General features: G+C 39.0%; 1 protein-coding gene across 3 annotated transcripts in view; it reads left to right on the top strand.

Annotated features, from left to right (window-relative positions):
* Nucleotides 1-26,006, top strand: part of riox1 (ribosomal oxygenase 1) — a 161,582-nt gene that overhangs the window by 98,744 nt on the left and 36,832 nt on the right. For all 3 annotated transcript variants that reach the window (XM_035420895.1, XM_035420894.1, XM_035420896.1), the window contains exons 9-10: nucleotides 15,781-15,959; nucleotides 17,558-17,662. In XM_035420895.1, coding sequence (XP_035276786.1) covers nucleotides 15,781-15,959; nucleotides 17,558-17,662 — 284 coding nt within the window. The remainder of the gene's footprint in view (nucleotides 1-15,780; nucleotides 15,960-17,557; nucleotides 17,663-26,006) is intronic.

A 26,006-nucleotide genomic window follows, 5' to 3' on the forward strand; every position in this document is an offset into this window, starting at 1 on the left:
TAGACCATGTATGCTTCGTTAGTCCTTACTCATTACTATGTGAATTTCGCTCAGCAGGAAGTCCGCTCAAATTGCATTCACATGTTAACAACATTATAATTACTCTCCATAGAAGGGGACTAGGGGAGGGGCGATGCGAGATCCATGTGAGAAATGCCAAGCTTGCGAAAGCGGGATAGAATGTCAAAGCATATATCGTTTGAGGTAAACATTTCGTTTAATTTTGGAAAATGGCACGGATGACTGGACTTGACGTACTTCATGCCTTGTTGGAGAGCGATGATGAAGACGTGAACAACTCATCAGTGTCCGAGCGGTGTCATTTCGAACAGCGAACTGATCCAGCTGAGGAACAACTTCATGAGTAAGTATATTTCTTATGATCATATTGGTAAATATGTGTACTGTATTGCAACGTATCTCTGTGTTTGTAGGAATATCCAGCAATATGCGCGTTTGTAAATTCCCACTCTACGAACTATTCAAACTATTGCATCTCAAAATTATAGGCTATAGGCTCTCTGCGTCTGGTTGTGTTAGAAGTAGCAGGTAGACTATATTTTTTTCGATCATATTGGTAATAAATAGCCCATGCCTGGCGTGTAGTGGCGTGGCTAGGATTCTAAGACTTAGTATCCTCGCACAATCGATATTAGCATACTGTATGTAAGTTCGGGAAATAGCAATAAAATAACCACTTTGCTAAACAGACCTAGCCTACTTCAGATTGAGGCATTGTTATTGATGAGTTGCGTATAGTTGAGTTGGAATATCAATGTTTTAGTTTAGCTAATGTTGTTTCATTGATAGCTTACATTATTAGTAAATGTGTGCTGTATTACATTCTCTGTGTGTTTGTAGGAATATTCACTAATATGCGCACTTGTAAATTCCCACACTACGAACGATTCTAACCATTGCATCTCAAAATTATGGGCTACCTCTCTGCGTCTGGTTGTGTTTGTTTGGTTCTTTGTTTGTATATGATGTAACTATGTCACATTTCCTAAGTTTTGTTTTCATTAGTTAGTGGTTTGTCCCTTTTTTGTAAAGCACATTTAATTGTCACATGTTGAAGGAAATGTGCTATATAAATAAAGTTTGATTTGATTTCACATTTCCTAACAATTTTGTTTTTATTATATTTACAGAGATGCTGATCAGGAAACACGGCCTAGTTCACCACTAGCTAAGAGGCCACGCAGGCGATGCAAGAGTTCACCAGTCTCATCTCATCTTCCATGCATATAGTTTACTTCAATAAATGTTCCAAAATCAAAAGATGTCTTTGTTTCTATCCTCTAAATGGCTCATTGAGTCTTTGTCTTAGTGGGGGAGAGGCATGCGGCCAGGTGTGAATAGCCTACTTAGCTGGCAGGTCCTCCTACCCAATGCATATTCATTACAGACAGGCCATTTGCCCTCCCATTCTCACCTAGTGTTGAAAAATAGTAGTCACAACACTAACTTTTAGCAATTTATTTTATATTTCTCATTGAATTTGCTAAAATATTTTGTCATCTTTTGATACCCAAGACCTTGATGAACACATTTCAGTGATCCAAAAACTTCGATACTATTGTTTAGTGTGTTTTATTACAACATTCCTGTGCATGTTCAAAACTACTGTTTACAGTTTGTGTGTTTTTAAAGCAATTTACAATCCACTTATGATTATGACCTACTTACTGCTGCTATATTATTGTAGCTGAGTTTGTGCTGAAAACAAATGCAGATGAAGTTGATGAAATTTACACAAATGTCAGAGCATGGCACAATCACCTGTGTGCCTCATTTTACCCTCAGACCCCAGAGGGTTAAAGCAAGTCTGCCTGGAGGCATAAGTTTTGTGCACCCTGAGCTAAACCATCACATCATTGATCAATCTGTGTGCAATGATGTTAAGCAAAACCATTGGTTGTTGAACGAAACTGATACTGCGTGCAGTTTTCAAATGATCTTGGTGGAAACATCGTAACTAGCCTATTCATGCTTATCGTGGCTATTCCAAAATGCTGTTTCTAATTTCCATATAGACAAGCTCAACAAACTTTTTCGAATTGTATCGTTTTGCATTTTTTTAACCTACTTTGTTTTGGTGGGCAGGCAAGGTGGCAAAGTTAGCACTGTTGCCTCACAGCAAGAATATTGTGGGTTTGAGTCTCGGCTTGGGGCCTTTCTGTGCGGAGTTTGGGTTTACTCTGTGTGGGTTTACTTCCCACACTCAAAGACATGCATGTCAGGTGCGCTCCTGCAGGTACCCTTGTCCAAGGCACTTGCCTCAGAATTGGAGTTGGTCCCCCGGCGCAGCACAGCTGCCCACTGCTCCTAGGTAACTAAGGATGGGTCAAATGCAGAGGACGAATTACCCCACGGGGTTCAATAAAAGTGTATCTTCTCTTCTCTTGTCGCAGATCCTAGATGTGTGCAGATATTCATCCCGGCTTTGAATTCAGTTCATTGAATGAATTTAGGCAATGTTTTGTGTTAATGGCTTGCCACAAATAAATAATAGTACCCTCGAAATAAATGAAATAGGCCTATTTACATACAGTATACAACAGAAGTGAGTACACACCTGTGCAATATCACTTAAATGTCAAATGATTCAAAATTGTATCACCTCTCAATAATTGCATTATTTCTAAGTTGACAAGTAGAGTATTTCCTCTTATGAACAACCAAAAACAAATACTTTAGAAAGACTATATTGAAAATACAGACCTCAAAGTAGAAACTCAATGCAACAAAAGTGAATACACCTGTGATCATTGACACACAAGTTAGAAAACCTGTGATCATTGAAACAAAATTGAGTACATGTGCGATTTCCAATTAGCCTAATTGCATGAACATGGTTATAAAATGACCTGTGAACACTGGAACGTTCTCAATTTTGGACCTATGGGCTGTGTCTGTCTGCATGTCTGCATCATGGCTCCACATGGAAAGTAATTGCCAGAGGAATTTAAAAATTTGATTGTGAGACTTCACAAAGATGGAAAAGGATACAGGAAGATCGGTGACCAACTAAAAATCAGTCGAGACACAGCTGCAGCAGTAATCAGGAGGTATAGAATGAGCCATAGTACCACTAATCAGAGCCGCAGTGGCCGTCCTCCTAAAATGACGCCACGGACAGTGCGCTGCTTGCACACTCTAGCTCTGAAAAACAGACGGGCAACTGCTTCAGACTTGGCACAGGGGTTATCAATGGAAATCGGAGTTTCTGTGACAGCTCAGACGGTGCGAAGGACATTCCACAACGTCAACCTCTATGGACGGCGTCCAAGAAAAAAACCCTTGCTTACTCTTCGGCACAAAACTGCAAGATTAAACTTTGCTAAAGAACATGAAAAGCCTGACAAATATTGGGAGCACATTCTTTGGTCAGATGAGACCAAGATAAATTTGTTCGGCTCAGATGGGGTCCTGCATGTTTGGCGTGAACCTGGCCAGGACTACCACAGTGAATGCATAGTCCCGACAGTGAAGCACGGAGGTGGGAGTGTGATGATTTGGGGCTGCATGAGTGCAAAATGTGTTGGGGAGATGACATTTATAGATGGCACCATGAATGCCTGTGGATATACCAAAATACTGGCTGACAAGATGACTCCCAGTCTCCAGAATCTTGGCAGAAGAGGAATATAATCCAACATGATAACGATCCAAAGCACACTGCCAAAATCACGAAAGAGTTTCTAAAGAAGAAAAAAGTGATAACTATGACCCTGCCAAGTATGTCGCCTGACTTGAATTCAATAGAACACCTTTGGGGTATTTTAAAGAGAAAGGTAGAGCAACACAACCCCTCCAGCAAAGAGCAGCTGAAAAAAATTGTCTCTGAAGAATGGCAGAACATCTCTCCAGAAATTTTTGCAATATTGGTATCCTCCATGCCGAGGAGGATTGAGTCTGTCATCAAAAATAAAGGTAGACATACGAAGTATTGAAAAAATAAAAGATTTGAATCTCAGTAATGAAAGGTGTACTGACTTTTGTTGCATTGAGTTCCTACTGTGGGGCCTGTATTTTTAATATAGTAAATCTAAACTGAGCAAATACCCTACTGTTCAACTTAGAAGTAATGCAATTACTGTAAGGTGATACAATTTTAAATCATTTGACATTTAAGTGATATTGCACAGGGGTGTACTCACTTCTGTTGTATACTGTAGATCTAAAGATGACAATAAATTCAAAGTTTTCTGAATAACAAACAAAATCAAAGAGGTAAATTTTAATTAAATGGTACAACTTTAGAATCTAATGTGTAAGGTTGAAAACTATATCTCTCCTGGCATCTTGGTCTATCAGGTTCTTGACACAGGTGTTTCCTAATGAGCCCTTGACACAAGTGTTTCCAAATGGGCCCTAGGGCCTGGTTCCATTTCCACCTATATGACTAAAAGGCCTATAGGTGTCACTAACATGTCACTAACATTTTTTCTCATAACATAAATGGCTCCAACAATGCTTTTTTAGCTTATTTATTGTTTTAATGACAGGGGGTGTTTCGATTAATGACCGAAATACATGTAAGTGACTAGTATCAATGTTTAAAAAGCTGGATAATATGGCTAATATCATTTCCATTAATTATAACATTCACTTATTTGCCTGCTATGACTGTGGCACTGGCAGCCCAAATAGGCTTAATGTTACTTTTGTTTTTCCAATACAGTAAAATTTTTGGTCAGCTCTTTAGGGTAGGCTACAGTGTACTGGATGCACTGGTGTAGTTGAGAGATTCTGCCTACTGGAATCTGTGCTAATGCAAAAGCGGTAGCAGTATCGGAACCACAATATGATAGTATATTTGAGCTTTGCATCAGAAAGTGTCATCGGGCCAATTTCTGCTTTGTTTAAAAAGTGACGCGGGAATTTAGCTCTCTTTTAATATAACTGGTTTGAAAGAGAGCTCATGTGGCAGGGCTTGGTTTGTGTGGGAGAATCAGGACAATTAGAGTACCATGCCTTCTGCTTAAGTAGGCGCACACGCCTGCATAACATGGACAAATCAGACCAGGGTTTAAAAGTGCGCGTTCTTTTGGCGGTAGGTGTCCGAGACCAGGGATCACATATCCTGCAATGAGAGTGAGTATGAATGAAAAGTTGGCTGAAAAGCTATTGGTTTTTGTTAATTTATTTAGCCTTTTGAAGGTGATAGGAGAAGCTTTTTTCATTAATTTGACCCCCCCCCCCCCCGCCGTATTGTGTCCATCCAGGGGTGTGTCACAGTGTGTGACAGCACATTATCCCCTTTGCGCACATGCCAAATTTGGCCAATCCTTGAGGGTACCCTACTTAAAGCTTTATGACTCCGGATGTGAACATCACAGAGACTTAAAAATGGCTTAAATGAGGGCACTAGTGAGCAGGCAATGGAGTAGGCTGTGTTTTAGACATGCTCTGCTGAAATTTGGTTTAAAAGTTTTGTTTAGACGCTGTACACCCACAAAAGGCTACGAAATATTGATCTGAGTTTGTTATTTTTCCTTATCATTAGTTTAGTTTTGGTTTTGTCAGGCCAATGGCCAACAATTTGTGAAGGTACAAATTCACCGGAGGAACTTCCACTGCTGGGACCAAAGCCGCGAGCTCGTGTGCTTCATCTACCGGGAACAGCAGTGACTTCCCCCAGCCAGATAACCAAATGGAGGCGGCCTGAAAGTCGAAATCCTCACCTTGTTGAAAAAAGATATCGCTATACTGCTTAGGTCGGAGCTAAAAGCTGTGCTGGCTGAGGAATTTGAGGCTGTCAAATCCGAACTACATGCAGTAAAAACAGAAGTGGCGAATAATACTGCACCAATTCACTCCGATGTGGAGGCAATGAAAACGATCATATCAGAAATGGAACAGGGGCTATCATCATGCTCAGACAAGCTTGAGACGGAGGTAACCAGTTTACGGGAAAAATGCCTTGACATGGAGGGAAGGATGAGGCGTTCCAACATCCGAATACTGAATGTTCCAGAGACCCCTGGCTCAAGCACTCCAATGGCAGTCTCTAAACTACTGAAAGAAATTTTGAACATGGACAAAGATGTTCTGATCGATAGATCACACAGGGGTCTCCAGGCAAGGAAACCAGATGGTAAGCCCCGTGTCATTGTGGCAAAAGTGCATTATTACCAAGATTGTGTGGAAGTTCTTCGCCGTGCCAGGAAGTCCGGTCCCCTCAAATTCGAAGGAACCGTCGTATCTATATTCCCGGATTATCCCCCGAGTGTTGCACAAGCCAGATCTGCATTCAGCGAGGTTAAGCGACTGCTTCGGGGATGAGATGGCATTCGGTATGGCCTTTCCTATCCAGCACGACTCCGCGTCACACATAATGGAACTGAGAGACAATTTCAAAGCCCCGAGGACGCCATAGTTTATGTGAAAACCAAAATTCTGAAAGACGCAGCAAAGGACTAACCATGATTTAAGTAAGAGTGATTTAATTTCACATCCGAGTTATACTGAGACTGTCCTCTCTGGTGAGTAAACAATGTACATTGTGATTATAAAAGCTATAAATACCACCCATTTAATTTGTTAACTATGTTAAAGGAAGTAAGATGTGGACAACACGTATTAGTTCGCTGGCTGCATTTTTTTTTTTTTTTTTCTTTCTTTCTATTCTCGCCTCTTCTCGCTATGTTTACAATTGTTTAAATACACTACTTTGACTGACATGCACTATGGCCACAAAACTATGAATATTGCCCATTTATGCCAGGGGAGGGAATAAATGTGGAGAGCACTTATCAGGCTACTAGCTGCTCCTTGTTTGTTTATATATTTTTTTCTTTCCTCGTGACTTTTTCTTTTTTGGGGGGTTTTTAGTTTACTATATCTGTATGTCAGACAAGCAAGGATTAATTAAAAATATGTTTATTTTCTGAATCCAGCGGTTCCAACAGTTCCAACAGTCAATGTCCTTGTCAAAATGTTCAGCACTCTGAATACTGAACCAAGTGATATTGCATGCTGGAACCCCTCACTTAACCTACATGTAAAATATATTTTATGGGATTTAATTTAATAATTATTATTTAAAATGAGAATTATCAATTAAATCGCCAAATTCATTGATAGGTCAGTCTACAGTGCACTGGTGGAATCAAACAAAAAGTTAAAACAAGCTGCATATCAGGTTTTCAGATTAAATAATTTAATTCAATAAGAAGCAGTCAGTTATATTAATGAATTGAAAACATACATTCTTTATTGAATGCAGGCACACTACTTCTAAATTACACAACAGAAGACATACAGCAAAACATTAAACAACTAATCTAGAAATACCAGGAAATAGAGAGAGAGAGACGGGTAAGAGAGAGAGAGAGAGAGAAACGGATCGACCAGACCTTGCCAAAGTATCACCCACTTCCAGTATAAGCGCCACAAGGAAACCAGCTAAAAACACACAACCAAGGAACCACCACCAAAATAAAAAGAGGAAGACTTCTTCAAGGCTCTGACACCAACGCAACACAACACTTTTTTCCTGTGGAAATCTTAAATACCTTACCTAGCATGGCTTGAGGATGTTTTGCCCTGATTGGGTGATGCTGAGTTAAGGTGTAGGATAGAAGGGAAGGGGGGTCAGACTAATTTATGACAAGGACTGGCCTACTTAAAGATTGCATTCAGACTTAAAGAGGACATGGGAAAGGTAAATGTTAGGCATGTAGGGTCTCCGACCCCCGATATGGTGTCCTGTGTCATCTGATTTGTCTCTTCGGAGGGGGTGAGACCCATAAATTGTCCGCCTAGATTAGGGTATCAGTGGATTTTATATTGCCGCAATCAGATTTGCTTCGATGCTTGTGACGGGGAGGCCAGGCCACATTCTTATTCACTGATTCCCTCTCTAAGGCCAAAATCTAAACACTACATATCCTACATATATAATATATTCCTTTTTGGGTTGAAAACATTAAGATATACCAACTTGCAGTTCAATGTGTCTTACATTAGATTATGCTCTATATACAGCAGGGTCTTGTCTATTTGGGCTAGTGCATCCCTTTACAAGCACTTAAAGGTGTGGATACTTTTGCGAGGGGTTTCAGAGTCACCTCGTTCTGATAGGTGATGGGGGTTGGGAACTTATTGTACCAGACTTACTTGATTTTCTTTTTTTTATTGTTTTCTTTTATTGTTTTTATTGATGGGTCCTTTCAGTGTTCTAGAAAACTTAAGTCCGTTAAATTTCAATATGCCTTTAATCTTTTCTTCTCTTAAATAAGACCATGGCTAACTTACATTTTCCAAGTGGATGAGCCAGTTGCGATGTAACCTTTGTAAGTTGGAATGTTAAATCTCTAAATCACCCAGTTAAACGTAAAAACTACTATCCCATCTGGAAAAACTTAATGTAGGGATAGCCTACCTTCAGGAAATGCATCTGCGAACTTTTGATCACTTTCGAGTCAGGGGAGGATGGATTGGTCAATCATATCACTCTAATTTTCATTTCAAGTCCAGAGGGGCAGCAATCCTTATCAAAAGAACATTCATTATGTCAAAGGTTTAAAAAGACTCTTCAAGACGTTACATAATTGTAGTAAACAGACTATACAATTCACCAGGGGCGTATAGGGGCGACATAGCTCAGGAGGTAAGACCGATTGTCTGGCAGTCGGAGGTTTGCCGGTTCAAACTCCGCCCTGGGCATGTCGAATTGTCCTTGAGCAAGACACCTAACCCCTAACCCCTAACTACTAACTACTCTGGCGAATGAGAGGTATCAATTGTAAAGCACTTTGGATGAAAGCGCTATATAAATGCAGTCCATTTACCATTTATCAACTCATTTTTCACAATTTCTTTTGCCCATCTCCCAAATATGGATACACACTATCTTATTCTCGGAGGGGATATGAATTGTGCACTACCCTAGACCGTAGTTCACCAAAAACTGGGGCCACTTCCAAAGCAGCCCTTGCAATCCAGTTATTTCTCAATACAAATGGGTTATCTGATGTGTGGCGCTTTCAGAATCCTACATCTAAAAGCTATTCCTTCTTCTCACCTGTTCATGGGACATACTCACGAATAGATTATTTCTTTCTGGACAAGAAGCTTCTTCCATTAATGAGTAAGTGTGAATATCAGGCAATAGTTATTTCAGACCATGCCCCTTTATTGATGACCCTACGTATACCAACTTCTCACACCAACTATCGTCCTTGGCGTCTCAATTCATTATTGCTCTCTGATGAAGGTTTTGTAAATTTTATCTCAACTGATATAACCTCCTTTCTTGAACATAACCAGACCCCAGGGATGTCTCCCTCAATAGTGTGGGAATCAATGAAGGCATACCTCAGGGGACAAATTATATCATACAATGCACAACTCATAAAACGTCATAACGCAAGACTTGAGCAATTAACAAACAATATTCTAAATTTAGATGCAACACTGGCTCTTGCCCCATCTAACGATTTATTTAAACAACGGCTAGCCCTTCAAACTGAGTTCAACCTCTTATCAACCAGACACACCGATAACCTCATTAATAAAACACAGAGTAGGACGTATGAATTTGACTAAAAGACTGGGAAGATTCTTGCTTATCAGCTCCATCAAAAAACCACAGATCGATCTATAGCTGAGATAAATGATGAATTGGGCACCAAGCACATAGATCATTCAGAGATTAATATGTATTTTCACAAATTCTACTCAAAGTTGTATCCAGTCATTCTCTTGGGAATGACTCTTTGTTTGATTCATTTTTTGGAAAATTAGAAATTCCCGTGATTAATAATGAGACTGCAGTTGGTCTGGAAGAACCATTTTCCATAGAGGAGCTTACAAATACAATCAATTCCATGCAAAATGGAAAATCTCTGGGACCTGATGGGTTCCCAAGTGAATTTTTTAAGAAGTTCCCCAACCAACTTGCCCCGATTTTGCTCTCTGTATTTGAAGAATCATTTATTACTGGCTCCCTTCCTCCAACCATGCAACAGGCAGTTATATCACTTATCCCTAAAAAAGATAAAAATCCTTTGGAATGCAGCGCATTTTGCCCTATTTCACTCTTAAATGTAGACAGTAAAATTCTCTTCAAGATGCTAGCCTGCCGTTTAGAAACTGTTTTACCCTTAATTGTATCTGATGATCAAACAGGCTTTATTAAAAATCGCCATTCTTTTTTTAATACACGACACCTATTTAATATCCTCTATGACCCCACTCCACCAGATATTCCAGAAATATTAATATTGCTTGACAGCGAGAAGGCATTTGATCGGGGGGAGTGGGATTATCTTTTTTATACCCTCAAGCAATTTGGTTTCGGTTCAAGATTTGTCTCTTGGATAAGGGTGCTCTGCTCTTCCCCACTGGCTGATGTCCGAACAAACAGCAATCTCTCCTCCTACTTCCCACTCTGTCGCGGCACTAGACAGAACTGCCCCTTGCCGCCCCTTTTATTTGCTATTGCAGTCGAACCATTAGCGATCGCGCTGCGTGGTGAAGCTGGCATTAAGGGAATACAGAGAAATGGTTTGGAGCATAAAGTATCCCTTTATGCTGACGACATGCTTTTATACTTATCTGAACCCTTAACTAGCCTACCAAAAACACTTAATCTACTAGAAGACTTCAGCAAATTATCAGGATATAAAGTTAATGTACAAAACAGTGAAATCATGCCAGTGAATAATACAGCCAAATTGATTGCATTTAATTAATTCCCCCTTAAAGTAAGTACACACAAATTTAAGCACTTAGGAATCTGGGTCACACATGACTTTAAAGACCTCTTTAAAGCTAATTTCCCTCCACTGCTACTTCACCTGAAACAAGATTTGGAACGTTGGAGTTTACTACCTTTATCATTAGTCATTAATCAATACAATCAAAATGAATGTGCTGCCCAAATGTTTATATGTATTTCAATGCATTCCTATCTTTTTAACAAAATCTTTTTTTTGACAAATTGATATCTGAATTTATTTGGAACAAGAAAAACCCTTGAATAAGTAAAGGCATGCTACAGCGGCACCGTCAACACAGCGGACTATTTTTCTCCCTAATTTACAATTCTATTACTGGGCTGCTAACATAAGGAGTATGTTATATTGGAAGGAGCTTCCATCCCATGACACTGCCCCCAAATGGTTACAATTGGACAACTCATCCTGTGGCCCCACTTCCTTATATGCCCTGCTCCGCTCAAAACTCCCCCTATCTGAACCTATATCCAGGTACACTCCAAATCCGGTCGTGCAACATTCTTTTAAGATCTGGACACAATTCAAGCGATTTTTCTCACTCAACGACCTCTCAATCTATGCTCCTATAGTGAGAAATCACCTATTTACACCATCAATTACAGATGGAGCTTTTGATGTTTGGCTTAAAAGAGGGGTCACCACAATAAGAGATATGTTTATTGATAATATTTTCATGTCCTTTGATCAGCTAAGGCTAAAGTTTAATATCCCCAGTTCTCTTTTTTTTTTTTTTTTTTTGCAACTCCGCAGTTTTATATCAGCATCCTCCACGTATTTCCCATCACAACCTCCCAGCTCTCTTTTAGATTCCATTTTGAAACTTAATCCATGTTCCAAAGGGTCTATTGGAATAGTTTACTCCTTATTAAACTCAGGAACCTCTGGAACCCCTGACTTTGTTAAGGAATCAATGGGAGGAAGATCTGGGGACAAAGTTGCCTGATGAAGTTTGGAAGAAAGCTTTAGATACATTCCTCTTCAATTTGCTTACGACATAGTTATCCAGTTATGGATAACATCGTCAGTGGTCACTGGTCACTTTAGACTGTTCACTGGTCTGAAGTAAAGCTAGCTAAATTCATGCCTAGTGTTGATCCTATGTGTGATCGATGCAGGCAAGCACCAGCCACCCTTTCACACATGTTTTGGTTTTGTCCAAAACTAAATTGTTTCTGGCAATCAATATTTAAAACCTTTCCATATTTTTTGGAAGTATCCATAGAGCCTTCTGCTACTACTGCAATATTTGCAGTCGCTCCACAAGATATACATCTTAGTCGCCAGGCAAAAAATATGGCCAGGCTTTGCATCTCTTTTATCTAGACGACTCATACTGCTTGAATGGAAGGAAACATTTACTCCAACCTTTAAGCTATGGATCAAAGACCTTATACATCATTTGACACTGGAGAAAATTCGTTATTCTACAATTTTATGCTATATGGCAACCATTTTTAACCTATATAAAAATAATGGACACCACTGATATTGCAGATTCAACTACTGACCCCATATTATATATAGTTTACTTATTTATTTATAACTTTTAAATTTTATTTTATATTTTTGTATGTGTTTTTTTTTCTATTTTATACTACTTATATATTATCATCTATTTCCATTGTTATTGTATTTTTTATTTTATTTATTAATTTTATTTATTTTATTATTTGTGTCTCACCTATGATTTTTGTCACATTGAATCTATTTATATGTGTATGTAATTATTTATAATTGATTCTGTTTGATTACTAAATGGTACAATAATACTATAATAGGGATGGGGCTCTGCTGGAGCACAAACATGGGGGGGGGGATTTATTGTGTTTATCCAAATGTACTGTACTGTACGTTGTATGATTTTGAATACCAATAAAAAGACTTTGAGCAAAAAACCAAAAAAGAGGGGTTAAATGAAGCAAGACATTTGTACCATTTACAACTACTATTAGATTAGTTTATATTCATAATTTAGGAAGAAAAAAATGCCACAAAGGCAATTGTCTGGGTAAAAAATCAAAAAATGAATTTGCTTTTGTTTAATTTGCAATGAAATACTGAGAGATCCCATATATACAACAGGTTAAACTATACATGTCCTGGATCAAAAACTCCTTGACCACAAGTTCATAAAATCTAAGGGTGGATCTGTAGAACTAAGCTGTAAGCAGTGTACCCAGTGTCTCCAGATCTGTCCAAAATGTATAAATTGCTGTAAATCACAACATAATCATGTATTTCACTACAAATCTGGTTTGACTCAAGAAACTCACTGTTACATCATTTTCAAGTGGGAATTACTAGCCTTCTATCAGTACAGTGGTCTAAAATATTAAGGGGTCCAGAAACCAAAATCTCTCCAAAAATGAATAAAATGCTTTTTGTCCATTATAAAGCATATAAATGAGCCCCTTATGAAAGTTTACATGTAAGATGAGACATTGATATCTGATTAAAAAATAATGCAAAAACATTGTCACATAATGCGGTACAGTACCTAAATGTGTAATAATTAACTCTCATATGTATTTCTGTACTGCTACCACAGACTGAATGCGTAATGCAGCGATAATGAGACGAAACTTTAGTTTACGCTGCACTATAAAACGCTATTCCAAAAGTAAAATTAGACATATTATAGATTGTTAGAAAGCTTATTCTGTCATCTATTGGATAGATTGTCGATCAAGCCAGATTGTACTACAAATAGCGACAACACCGTTAACAATATGTGTGGTATTACGTACAGCTATTTTGGAAGGTACCCAGGCATCAAAAGGAGCATATATTTCACAAACAGGTTTTAAAGACAATATATGACCGAAAGGAACATCTCTACTCGTAAAACCAATGGTAAAGTTGTATATTTATTCCATATTTAGTTGCAGATATTGACAGTAGAATGGCATGCCATCATTTTTGAAAAATTCCTCTTGTTCATTTCAGTGTTCAGTGAGAAGCATTTTTTTCACAGCTGTACTGGCATACCTTCGACTATTGTTGGCTTTGTCTTGTATGGACGACCAGCACGACAGAGGTGGCGCTGCAAAACTTTGTATTTGGCATTTCTGTCCTGTATCGTCTACTAATGAAACTAGAACATAGAGTTTCTGTTTTCAACTCATTGTTTGGTTGTAGGAGCAATGAATGTCTGAGCTGAGCAATCTAGGCACGCCGGCGTGCCGACCACTAGGGGCATTGCGCAACGAGTTTAATATTATCTTAAAAATCAACATTATTCGTCATAATTCAACTATACTTCTACAGGCATGAATAAAATTCATGATAAATAAAATATGTTGATAAATTATGATGGAAAATAATTTTTTTTGGTATTTATGTAAAATTCTACATCCAACCAAATTCTGATATCTCTCTCCTTTCACCCTTCTCTTTTTTATATTTGTCAAGGAATATCTACTGTGTTTTTTGAGGTGTTTATTTCAGGCAGGTTAAGTCAGGGAGGTTTTCAGTTTAAATTAGTTAAGGAATATTATCAATGTGTTTTTCCTTAAACTCTTCATGGAAAAAATAAAACTTTCTTATTAAAGGTGCAGTGTGTAGGATTTAGTGGCATCTAGCGGTGAGGTTGCGGATTGCAACCAACTGAAAGCCTCCCCCCCACCCCCACCCCTCCCTTTCCACTGACGTAGGAGAAACTACGGTGGCCTGTAAGTTACTAAAATGATCTGTGATTGTCTGCAACAGCATCAAGTAGCCAAGTGTCAAGTGATGAGGTTCCTTGATAGATTTATAAATTGTATTTAGTTATTTAGTCTGTAAAATTATAGGTCATAGCTAACAAGTAAGATAGTTATTATGAATGTTTTGGATAAAAGCGTCTGCCAAATGAATGTAATGTAAATGTAATGTAATGTTAATTGTTCCACATTGTGGTAGCGTTTTTTTTTTCTAACGTTAGCTAACGTTAGCTGCTTTGCATGGTAAATCATGACGCGTCACAAAAACTATTACACCCCTAACTAACGCTTACATTACAGTGTGACATATCCTCATTATAAAATACCACTAACCTATTTAAAGACACTCAATTTCAAAAATAATGTATATAACTGAAATATTTTGAGCAGTAGGCCTAATACTTACATAGCAATGATGAAATCTTACCTGTTTTCAATAGATAGAGACAGAGACAGTAAATCAATGATACTGTTCTATCCGCTTCTGTCTTACACCAGAAAACGATGTCAGATAGGTCTATCAGCAAACATATGGCTTAGCTATGCCCAGAAGTCCTCAATAATGATAGTGTTTTCCAAGAAATTATGAAAAATCATTGACAACGTTTCGTTAGGTGCATCGTCTTTTACTGCTACCACAGAGTGAATGCGTAAGTGAATGCGACGATAACAAAACTTTCGATTACGCTGACCAATAAAACGCTATTCCAAAAACAAAATTAGACATGTTATACATTGTTAGAATGCTTATACTCTCACCTTCTGAATAAATGGATTGTCAATCAAGCCAGACTGTAATAAAAAGGGTGACAACGCCGTAAAACAACATGTGTGGTATTAGGCACAGCTATTTTGGAAGGTACCCAGGCATCACAAATGCACGTATATTTCACAAACGGATTGTCCAAGACAATATATGACCACTCAGTCTTTTCTTTCTTCTTCTTCATCTTCCAACCGGTGCATTCGCGCCACCCACCAAAATTAAAAACGCAAAAAAAAAAATGCGAAAGGCCCTCTCTAGAGCCATTTGTCCGTTCTGGGCTACTGTAGAAACATGGCGGTGCAACATGGCGGCCTCCATGGAAGAGGACCCGCTCCCTGTGTAGATATAAAGGGCTCATTATAAGGTAACGAAAACACAACAATTCTTATTTTTATGGGATTATACACTAATTAAAACATACTTATGAATATTATATTCCATTTTTGCCAATTCCATTCCGCTAGATGCCACAAAATTCTACACACTGCACCTTTAAAGTTAAACTTGAATCACCTCTTATGCTTCAGTAAATAAAAAAAGGGGTTGTGGTTTTTTCCTCCAGGAAATTTCTGCCAGTCAGAGATTGGAGAGAAAGTGCTAGACGTGGTTCTGGAGGCTGGAGACCTGCTGTACTTTCCCCGCGGATTCATCCATCAGGGAAATTGCCTCCCCGATGCCCACTCCCTTCACATAACCATCTCCTCCTACCAGAGGAACAGTTGGGGAGACCTGTTGCAGAAGGTATCTGTGACTCCCTTGTTCACTATCCTTACATACTCTCCTTGTATTTCTGGGGAAAAAATAACTCTGGCATCTGGTATGTCTTGGAAAGCCTGGACATTTTTGATGCTGTTTTCCAGTCATGGAAATTTCATGGAAAATTGCCAATATGGATGGATGCATGGATGCATGGATGCATGTATGCTCACTCCAGGTTTTGTGATTACAATCTATACCCCTGGTCAAAGATTTTAATCAGTCTCTCCATGTTACTATTTTTGGAAACATGGTCTTGACCTGCAATTGTGTTTATATTTTAAAGTTGGCTTACTTGATCAACAATGCAGTATGTAATTAGATTTTTATTTCCTTAGAAGTGAACACATTTTTGGGTTTCAATATTTGCATTAAAAATGTGCCATCCCACAATAATGGTTGTGAAATACTTAAAAATAAGTAAATATTTACAGATTGTAAAACCAGACTAAAATTAGGTAAGCAACCTATTTTAAGTGAATCTAGGAAAGCGTCTGTGTGTTGATATGCAGAGATTAGGCATGGTAAAGAATGCCTTTATGCAAGTGGTACTTCAAAATGCTGGCAAGCTCACAATCAGTCAATGGCTACAACTACTTGTGAGCAGTTTGGTACATCTCTCCTTCTTTATCATGACTAGTGCTACATGATGCAGATAGTAATTTTTTCCCACCTACTCTAAGTTTCTCATCTTACTTTGTATGGTTTTTGCCCCTGTTACATTTGTTGGTCAGCCTAACTAACACTTCACCGTTTTGATTGTACTTGCGAATGAAAAAAAAGATTTACTTCAAAAGTGCATATCCCAGTTGTGTAAGGGGTGGGTGATGGGAATGTAGTGAAGTGAGGCATGTGGTAACAAAGATGTACTTTTTCTGATTAATCTGGATTAATTTACTTTCAAACCCTAAATGTCTTAAAGCTGCAGTGAGCAACTTTCTCAACAGTCACAATTACAGCTGTAACTAACAGTCTCCAAGGGGAGTGGTGACTACGCTAACCACAGCCCTAAAAATGAATTAATTAGTGCATTGTGAGTTTTTGCAATATTATGGCCCACCATAATCAATAGAACAATTTACCATTTGTGGTTTATATGCTCCTGCTGCAATCCACCACATTATCATTTTAATTTTAATTGGAGAAAAATGGGCATTGTTCTTAGTATAATGTGTAGCTTCACGTACACATTCATGTGAAGGAGAGTCAAAAAATGGCATTGCTTGTGTCGAAAGTGTTGCAAGGGTAACAGTTTTATTCACTTGCAGTCACATCTGTCCACTATGTAAACAAAAATATTAACAAGTCAGGGTCTCTTCACAGTGCCATGTTTCAGCAGGAAGAAATTAAAACGTTGGGATGTGTTGACGCACATCGCATGCAAATCGACGTATTTACTAAATCAACGTTGTCAACTACAGCTTTAAGCAGAGATCTGGCACACTCAGGAAAAATTACATCTCTGAGCACAATAGTGCAAGGCATACAATGGTAGAGGTTACTATAACTCTACCGTGGCCATGCAAAATATGAAAATATTAACATTTTTATGGCAACATTTCTCACATTGTTGTGAATGGCAGCTGGTGCCCGTAGCCCTGGAGATGGCAATGGAAGAGGACGTGGAATTCAGGCGAGGACTGCCCACAGATTATCTGACCTACATGGGCGTTCAGAACTCTGACAAGGTAAACAAGACAACTGTCTGTCGTTGGACATGCTTAGATATTCAGCCAGTGTTGATTATTCAGCCAGCGTGTATTATTCTATTCAATTCTGAACTGTGCCAGCGCCAACTGTGGCTGATACACATAATTGGTGGTAGTGCGGCCCAGGGTTAGGGAGCATTTAGTCAGCAGAATCTACGTCTCATCGCTCTCTTGCAACCCACACTAAACTATTGGGCAACAGCAATTTGCTTGTTGAAGCTGCACATGAAGTGTCTTGCTTTGACTCATGTCTGTATAATCTTAGTTTGTGGTGAGAAAAGAATCGCCTGGCAACATCACACAATATCACAACGTCACCTTCAGGGGAGATTGCGGCACAAGAACAGCTGTATAGTATTGTATATGATGCAGTATGTTCCTTGAAACAATATAGGAAACATTGGGTAGCACTGCTTTGGAATACGGCTTGTATAATTTGTGTGAGGTAAAATAGCCAATATTGTTTCTTGTAACTTGGCGTAATGTTGATAGCAATACTTTTAATGGCAGGCCTAGATTTTGCCAGTTTGAATTCATGACTTATAGACAATGCTTTGCATGCATGAGTAACTTGGCATTTTTGTATGTTAAAAACATCTTTTTCATCAGATATAATTTATTTGTTACTGTGTTTGTTGAGTAAGTAATTAATATATAAGTGCAGGCTATGACAGACGTGTATACACATAAATGCATGTACACCAGAGGAGGCTGGTCCATACAGGAAGAGGAGGTTGTTCCTCCTCTGTTTTTGAGAGGTAAGAGGGAGATCAACATATAAAAAAGAGTAATTGGTTGAAATAAACCATTACCAAATCTCAGTATCATTTATAAAATATTTTTTATCTCTTCTTTTGAAAAAATCCATTATTGAAATTATGATTAAAATGCTTCAACAGCGACACCTGCAGGGCAGGCAAGAGGGGAAAGGGCAGTCGGTGTGAAGTGGTGGTGGGGGGGGGGGGGGGGCAGAGGAGGACGGGCTCCTGCTGTCCTCCTTAGGGCAGGATCTCTTATATCAATTTAATGTACTTCATTTTTTTTTTCATGCTAATCTGTTATTGGCAAAAACACGTAAAATGATGCTCCAAGGGAGGACGTCCTCCCTAACCAATCAAGAGCCAGAATACAATGTTGACATCGCGTTGGTCCAATGATAATTTCCAAATTTCATCTTCAGTTATCTACCACTGTATTGTATTATAACATGCAAATTGCTAACTACTTTTAAAACACATCACTAAAAAATTACATTTTATTTAAGCCTTTTCAACCAGAGGAGGGTGGTCTATAGAGGCAGAGAAGGTTATCCAAATTTCCCTTTTTTATCAAGCAGTAGCTAGCTACTTGCGTTAGTCAACGCAGCAGTTAGCTTGTTGTAGCGGCCCTGAAGAACTGAGATTACGGCGAGAGTGGATTTTGAGGAGAGTGGTGCTGCTATTGCTAACGAGGCAATTAACAGCAGCGTGAGTGAGGGGGTAACAGAGGCATGGACGCAGACGCAGAGAGTGGGATGGGGAAGAACATCTTGTGGATTATTTGTTGTCACAGCCATTCCACAGTTTGGATTACGCAGCAGGTGGGGATCAAGACTGCTGGACGACCAGCTCCACAGATAACCATGATCAAAAATTCTAATTCTAGTGACACATTATGCACACACTAGGTTCATTCCCATCCAGATTTGATTGATTTAATCAGCTGAAAGTGAAATATTCTTCCGCGGGCGTTTGGGCATATTATTTCACCGTTGTCAAGCAAAACTCTGGTTGGTAGTTCCATTTGCACCGTTGTTAAGCAAAAACCTCTGGTCGCTAATTCTATGAAAACAATGATTCTATCAAGAAAAAATAGTTCCTTCTCGTTTTATACCATACAGTTAGCACCAATTTTGGTCATTTTTGTCATTACATTATTTAATAAAACTGCATGAAACCATAAGTCAATCAAATTCATCTCCCTAGCACTGTCTTACTTTTTAAATGGTGTGGTCGCGCAATGTAGACATAACGTTTTTCTAAGACCCTCTGAAACGGGTTTTGAATGCCAGCTAGCTTAATGATATCGCCGTCACTTGTCACCTAGCCAATATTAAAATTCTTGGTTTTAGGTCAGAATGGTCTCACGGCATGCTTGTTGTCCCAGCTAGCTAGCTAGCTAACTTTTGAATTGTATTCAAAAGAGCGGTTACTATAAACGCAATCGTTCACAAACATACGGATGAAAATGCGTCACGTAGCCATGAGTTAAATGCGGAATGCCTATTCTACTGTCCAAATAAGGGACGATTCCGATGGCTGGCAACCGTAAATAAAGCTAGCAACAGTAACTAGAAATGTGATACAACTTTGCCATCAATTGTGAAATTGGACATTGAAAAGGGGAGGGGATGTAACAACAATTCAAAAGCGAAAGAATAATGTTGCTGTTTAAACTGCTTTAGAATGCTGGATTTTTTCTAGCGCATTGATTTTAGAACTGTTAAAAGGCCGAGGTGTCCCTTTACTGAGAAATAATGCCCACCCTTGGACCAGTCAGAATCGAGTATTCAGCCAAGCCGTTGTATAAATGATAATATGATATTTGTTCCTTATGGAAGATGGGGATAAACTTTGGGTGCATTACTTACCTTAGTTGTATAGTAAGTTTGCATTAGGTTGCTAGTTGGATTATTGCTACATTTGAACATAATAACATAACATAACTTGAACATAAGAAAGTAGAGATAAGTAGCTAGCTAGTGTAAAATAACATGATGCCGTGTGTTGGTTTTCTTCCTGTCCTCCCCAATTTTTTGAGTCACCAGCCGCCACTGATGTACACACATAGCCTACATTAGCCGCGTTTCCACCGCAGGAACTTTACCCCGGAACTAGGAACCTTTTGAGGAACTCAGTGCATTTCCACCACAGGAACTAGGGTCTAAATTTAGTTCCGGGGGCTTTATTTTACCCCCAAAAAGGTTCCTGCTCGGGGGGTAGTACTTTTCAAAAGTACAGGAACCTTTGGGGTGGGGCGCAAGCACTGAAAATTTCTGATTGGTCGACTACTTGCAGTGTTATTTTTTTTACTTTCAGCCGCCATGTTTAAAAATCTCCAGCCGCAAACGGATTAATTTTCATAATAACTTAAAATCAAACTTGTATGTTATGCGGCGCAGTAGCCTAGTTTTGGTTATAGCCTGCCAACGTCTTGGAATTATAACGTGTGCTCTTCTGTTCTTTTCTTGCTTTAGTATTTGTTTTATAAAATGCTAAGCATTCGTGCTGGGACAGCATATTACGTACCAAAACATTCAAACGGATTAATTCGGTTGCTGAATATTTTCTTCCGGATTTTCTTTGTTAGCCCGTTGTAATTGACTCAAAACGTTTGATACAGTTATGTGAGGTATGCGGTAGTTCTGCATAATTCACATTGGTGATAGCCTACAGTAAAAGCAAATTGGAAATCACCTTCCGCACTTTTTGTCAGGGTAAAATAACATTTTAATTCTAGTAATCGTCCCTTTAGCTTTTTCAGACTGCCGTAATTTTACTCTGCCATTCTTCAATTCCACAAAAAGACCAGGAAGACTATGGACTAATTCATGGTGCATGGTTCGCATCTGGAGGGCACACTTCGCTGCTCGGCTAGCAGTAACTTCGAAGGAAAGCAAACGGTGGCTGTACCACTGCTAATTTAAATTTTCACGCAAGTCCGAGTTTTCGTTCTATTCTTGTCATTTTGCGATTAGCCTATATGGAATTGACGATAAGAAAGTAATCAAACAGCAAATTGTTTACGTGTGCATGTTTTCTGCTGTTGTTGCCAGTTATATTGGAAATGTGAATGCATTCTGTCGCCTCGAATGTCAAGACATGAAAGTGAATGTTCGCATAAAAACATAATGAATGTGTTTGAGAGGATATATAAAACAGTTACAATCTGACTATTGGCCTGTTATATCCTATTTGTTGCATAACAACGGTCCAAGTTCAACTACCAACGACAGTTTTGCTTGACAACGGTAAAATATGCCCAAACGGCTGCAGAAGAATATTTCAATTCCAGGTGATTAAATTGATAAAAATCAATAAATACAAAAGTAACCATATACAGTCATTGTTGGTAGCCCGTTGTATATAAGTGGAATAAACCCCTCCGGACTGTCCCAGTTATTAGAAAATAATGTAGGCTACTTCGGTGGTAGTATGGGGTTACAGAAGAAATCATAGGACAGATGGACCGACGACAACGTCGCTTTTTCATACGTCAATGGGCTAATTTGCCTAATCTTCGCGGGACTTTAGACCGCGGTGGAAACGCAGACAACCATGGGCTGAAGGAACCTTTTAGTTCCTGGTAAAGTAGTTCCTGGGACTAAAAGTTCCGGGTAATTTTGGTGGAAACGCGGCTATTCTGAAAGAAACACAGGCATGGATTCAATCATTTTTCCTTTATCATGAATGACAAATAAATGAATGTGTATGTCATATATTTAAATGAAAGTGTTTTTAATTTCTGTTGTAGAGGATCTATAGGGCTAGCTACAGTAACATTAATTTAGAAATGTGGCATTGTACAGTAGCTACAGTAGCTTGGTTAAAATGTAGTTATCAGTACAGGCGCAGCAGTGAATGTGAACCATTTTCAAAATACCTGCTGTTTACAAGTCATTATCTTGCACCAGTTTTTATACGACCAGTCACATTACCTACCGGACCAAATTTCAACACAGTTTTTGGAACTTAATTTCAGAGGCATCTGTACACTTGGTCTGTTGTCTTTTTAGCATGGTAACTAACGTTAAACTTGGTGAAAATGCCAAAAACTGTCTAAAGTGTGGGTGTATTTTTTTTGGATTTCAGAAATGTAAATGAGTTTCCTACTAAGATTTTGCAGATGCAAAAGCAATATTTTAAATGTTTTATTTTTAGTTAGCCAGCAAGCCAGTGCAATGAGTTAGAGGTTTGGTAATACTGCATATTTATTTCTCCAACCCACATTCTTTTGCCTTTATTCCACTGAAATGACAAGTCACGCAGGTCATGTGTGTTTCTCTGTTGATGTGCTCTTTAGAAAAGCAATGGAAGACAAATTAACAGGCTAACAAAAACACATGGGGCGACATAGCTCAGGAGGTAAGAGCGGTTGTCTGGCAGTCGGAGGGTTGCCGGTTCGATCCCCGCACTGGGCGTGTCGAAGTGTCCCTGAGCAAGACACCTAACCCCTAACTGCTCTGGTGGATGAGAGGCATCAATTGTAAAGAGCTTTGGATAAAAGTGCTGTATAAATGCAGTCCATTTACCATTACCATTTTACATAAACTCTCAGATAAATACACAAAATATGTTTGAAAAAATAATAAATGCATAAATATGAAATTTGAAGCTGTTAACCCTCCTATTGTGTTAGGGTCAAATTTGAACCATTTTCAATATTTCATAAATACCATCTAGTTTATTTTATTGGAACAAGGCTTCATGATATCCTCAGAAACAGCTATTTAAACACAACAAATCCAATGGTCACTATTTAATTCAATTCTGAAGGTCCCTAAAACAAATGAGTCAAATATGACCCGGCAGAGAATATTGGCTGTTGACAGTATGGCATGCAGCATTGAAAAGTTGTGAGTAGCTCTGTGGATAAAATTTGACTCAAACAAGATTCATCTTTGAGTCTAGACACCGCACCTCTCCCCTTCCTCCCCAGGAACACTTATTTTCTTGCATTATGGACTTGTACTCCCAATCCCTCTGGCACCCCTCTCCCCCAACGGGAACAACGTTTTTCTCGCAGAATATGGACATTGATACACACACACGCACACCCACACATACATCCCCTCTCTCTCTGTCTTTTTTTCTTCCTTCCCAGGAATAACATTTTTCTTGCAGTATGGACTTGCACACCTCCTCCCCCACCAGCACCCCTCCCCCCATGGGAACTCAACCATTCTCGCAGAATATGGATGCACACACACACACACACACACTAAAAAGGAAATTGAACATGAACACACACACACACACACACACACACACAAGGAGAAAGAGACACATCCTTTTCAATGGTAAAGAGATTCTTCAGAGAGGTAAACCTGTATATGGTATTGTCTGGTTAGGGGATCTACAAAGTAGGAACCCTATTGTTTTTGTTGGTATCATAATTATTATTAGGGGTCCTACGAAGTAGGAACCCTTTTGTTTTCGTTGGTATTATTAGGGGTCCTACAAAGTAGGAACCCTATTGTTTTTGTTAGTATTATTATTATTAGGGGTCCTACGAAGTAAGAACCCTATTGTTTTCGTTGGTATTATTATTATTATTAGGGGTCTCACGAAGTAGGACCTAGGAAGCTAATGCTAATGCTAATATTATGGAAATTTCAAGTGCTTATAACTTTTTACAACAATAATCTAGGGACTTGAAACGGGCTGGGCATGAAGAGGACATTACCATGTCTTACAATGTCGGCACGGGTGCAGATATCTCAAAAAACAAGAAAATTACAGGCATTTGAAATTTTGCAGGAAGCTAATGCTAATATAACGCTTTAAAACTCATCTTCTCAGGAACGCTTTACCTGATTTCGTCACCATCACACGTGCACTCTTGGGTATTCTCTCCATCAATGGTGATAAGGACAAGTCGTCTCGTAAAAAATTGTGTGATTTGTGGCGTGACAAAATTAGCACTTTGTTCTAATGCACATTTATGTTTCGAAGTAATGTTTTTCATGAACCGGAAGTTGGATCGTCTCATGCACAGGTATGTAGATTGTCCAAAATCCTGAAATCTATGCCGCTAGGACTCTTTTCTCCTTCGCCTAGTATTCTCCCGGCTTGGACCTGTTCGTAGGGCCCCGCATTGCTGCTTGCAGCTATATTTATTATTATTATTCTTTTCCTGGTAAATGGTAAATGGACTGCATTTATATAGTGCTTTTATCCAAAGCGCTTTACAATTGATGCCTCTCATTCACCAGAGCAGTTAGGGGTTAGGTGTCTTGCTCAGGGACACTTCAACATGCCCAGGGCGGGGATCGAACCGGCAACCCTCCGACTGCCAGACAACCGCTTTTACCTCATTGTTTTATTATACCAGCGTGTTTTCGTGCGTTTGCAGAGAAACTGAAATACTATCAATAAAAATGGTTTAGCTGTATCTCAGCATAATGACGGATTCAAAGACTAAACGAACTCACGCGATATTGTTTTCAAATGGATCCATGGCAAAGAAAAGTAATTATTCATCCTCTCAAAAAGCTTTTACTAACAATTTTTTAGTAGCATGCACTAGTCTCTGGCACTGTCTTCCATTGCTTCCCCGAGCCTCCCCTAAAACCTAGTATATGGCTGGACTACCAGCCGACGTCAAAGACATGCATGGTGTTACTTTATCACTTACTCACTCACTCTGTCAGTCAGTCAGAGACATTTGTGTTTGTAGGGCTGGCCCCGCTGTCCAGCCAAAAAGAAGTCTTTTAACCTTTTTTTCTAACATTGATCTATACGGGTCAGTTTTGACCCATAACACCACAAATGTCACAATGGTTAAAAATGTAAAGTAAAAAAAAAACCACAAGCGAGGCGTTATTGAGCCTTTGCAAACCTAGCATTGGTGTTAGCATTCCATGTCAGTTTGCTATCAATGATAGTGCCCAGGTACTTGTACTCCTGTTCGCTTTCAATGGTTGTGTCGTTCATCATAACCGGGGACAGAGAGGAGTTTTTTTCTGAAATCAATGATCATTTCTTCAGTTTTCTTTGTGTTTAAAATCAATGAGTTATTTGAGCACCAGTTGTAGAAGTGGTTAATCTCAGCTCTGTATCTGGTCTCATCGTCGGTTAAAAGGCCTATCAGAGCCGCGTCATCTGCAAATTTTATCATTGTACAATTATCCTGATGACTAACACAGTCATTGGTATACAATGTGAACAGCATAGGTGAGAGGACACAACCTTGTGGTACCCCAGTCTGAGTGCTGATGAAAGATGACTGTCCTCCATGGACATGGACATACTGTTGCCTCTCAGTGAGGAAGGTGTATGTCCATCTTATGAGGGTATGATGTACACCCATGCTACCCGGCTTCACTGTCAATAGATCTGCCTGGACAGTATTAAAGGCAGATGAGAAATCAGCAAACAGTATGCGCACATAAGATGATGGGGTTTCCAGGTATTTGTAAACTTGGTTCAAAAGTGTTACTGTTGCATCCTCCACACCCCCCTTTGCTCTATATTCAAATTGTAGAGTGTCCATCTGGCCGTTGGTTTCAGACTTTAAGTGAGATAAAACAATTCGCTCAAAACATTTCATAACTACTGAAGTT

This window comes from Anguilla anguilla, chromosome 6 (genome assembly GCF_013347855.1).
Source record: "Anguilla anguilla isolate fAngAng1 chromosome 6, fAngAng1.pri, whole genome shotgun sequence".
NCBI classification, from domain to species: Eukaryota; Metazoa; Chordata; class Actinopteri; order Anguilliformes; family Anguillidae; genus Anguilla; species Anguilla anguilla.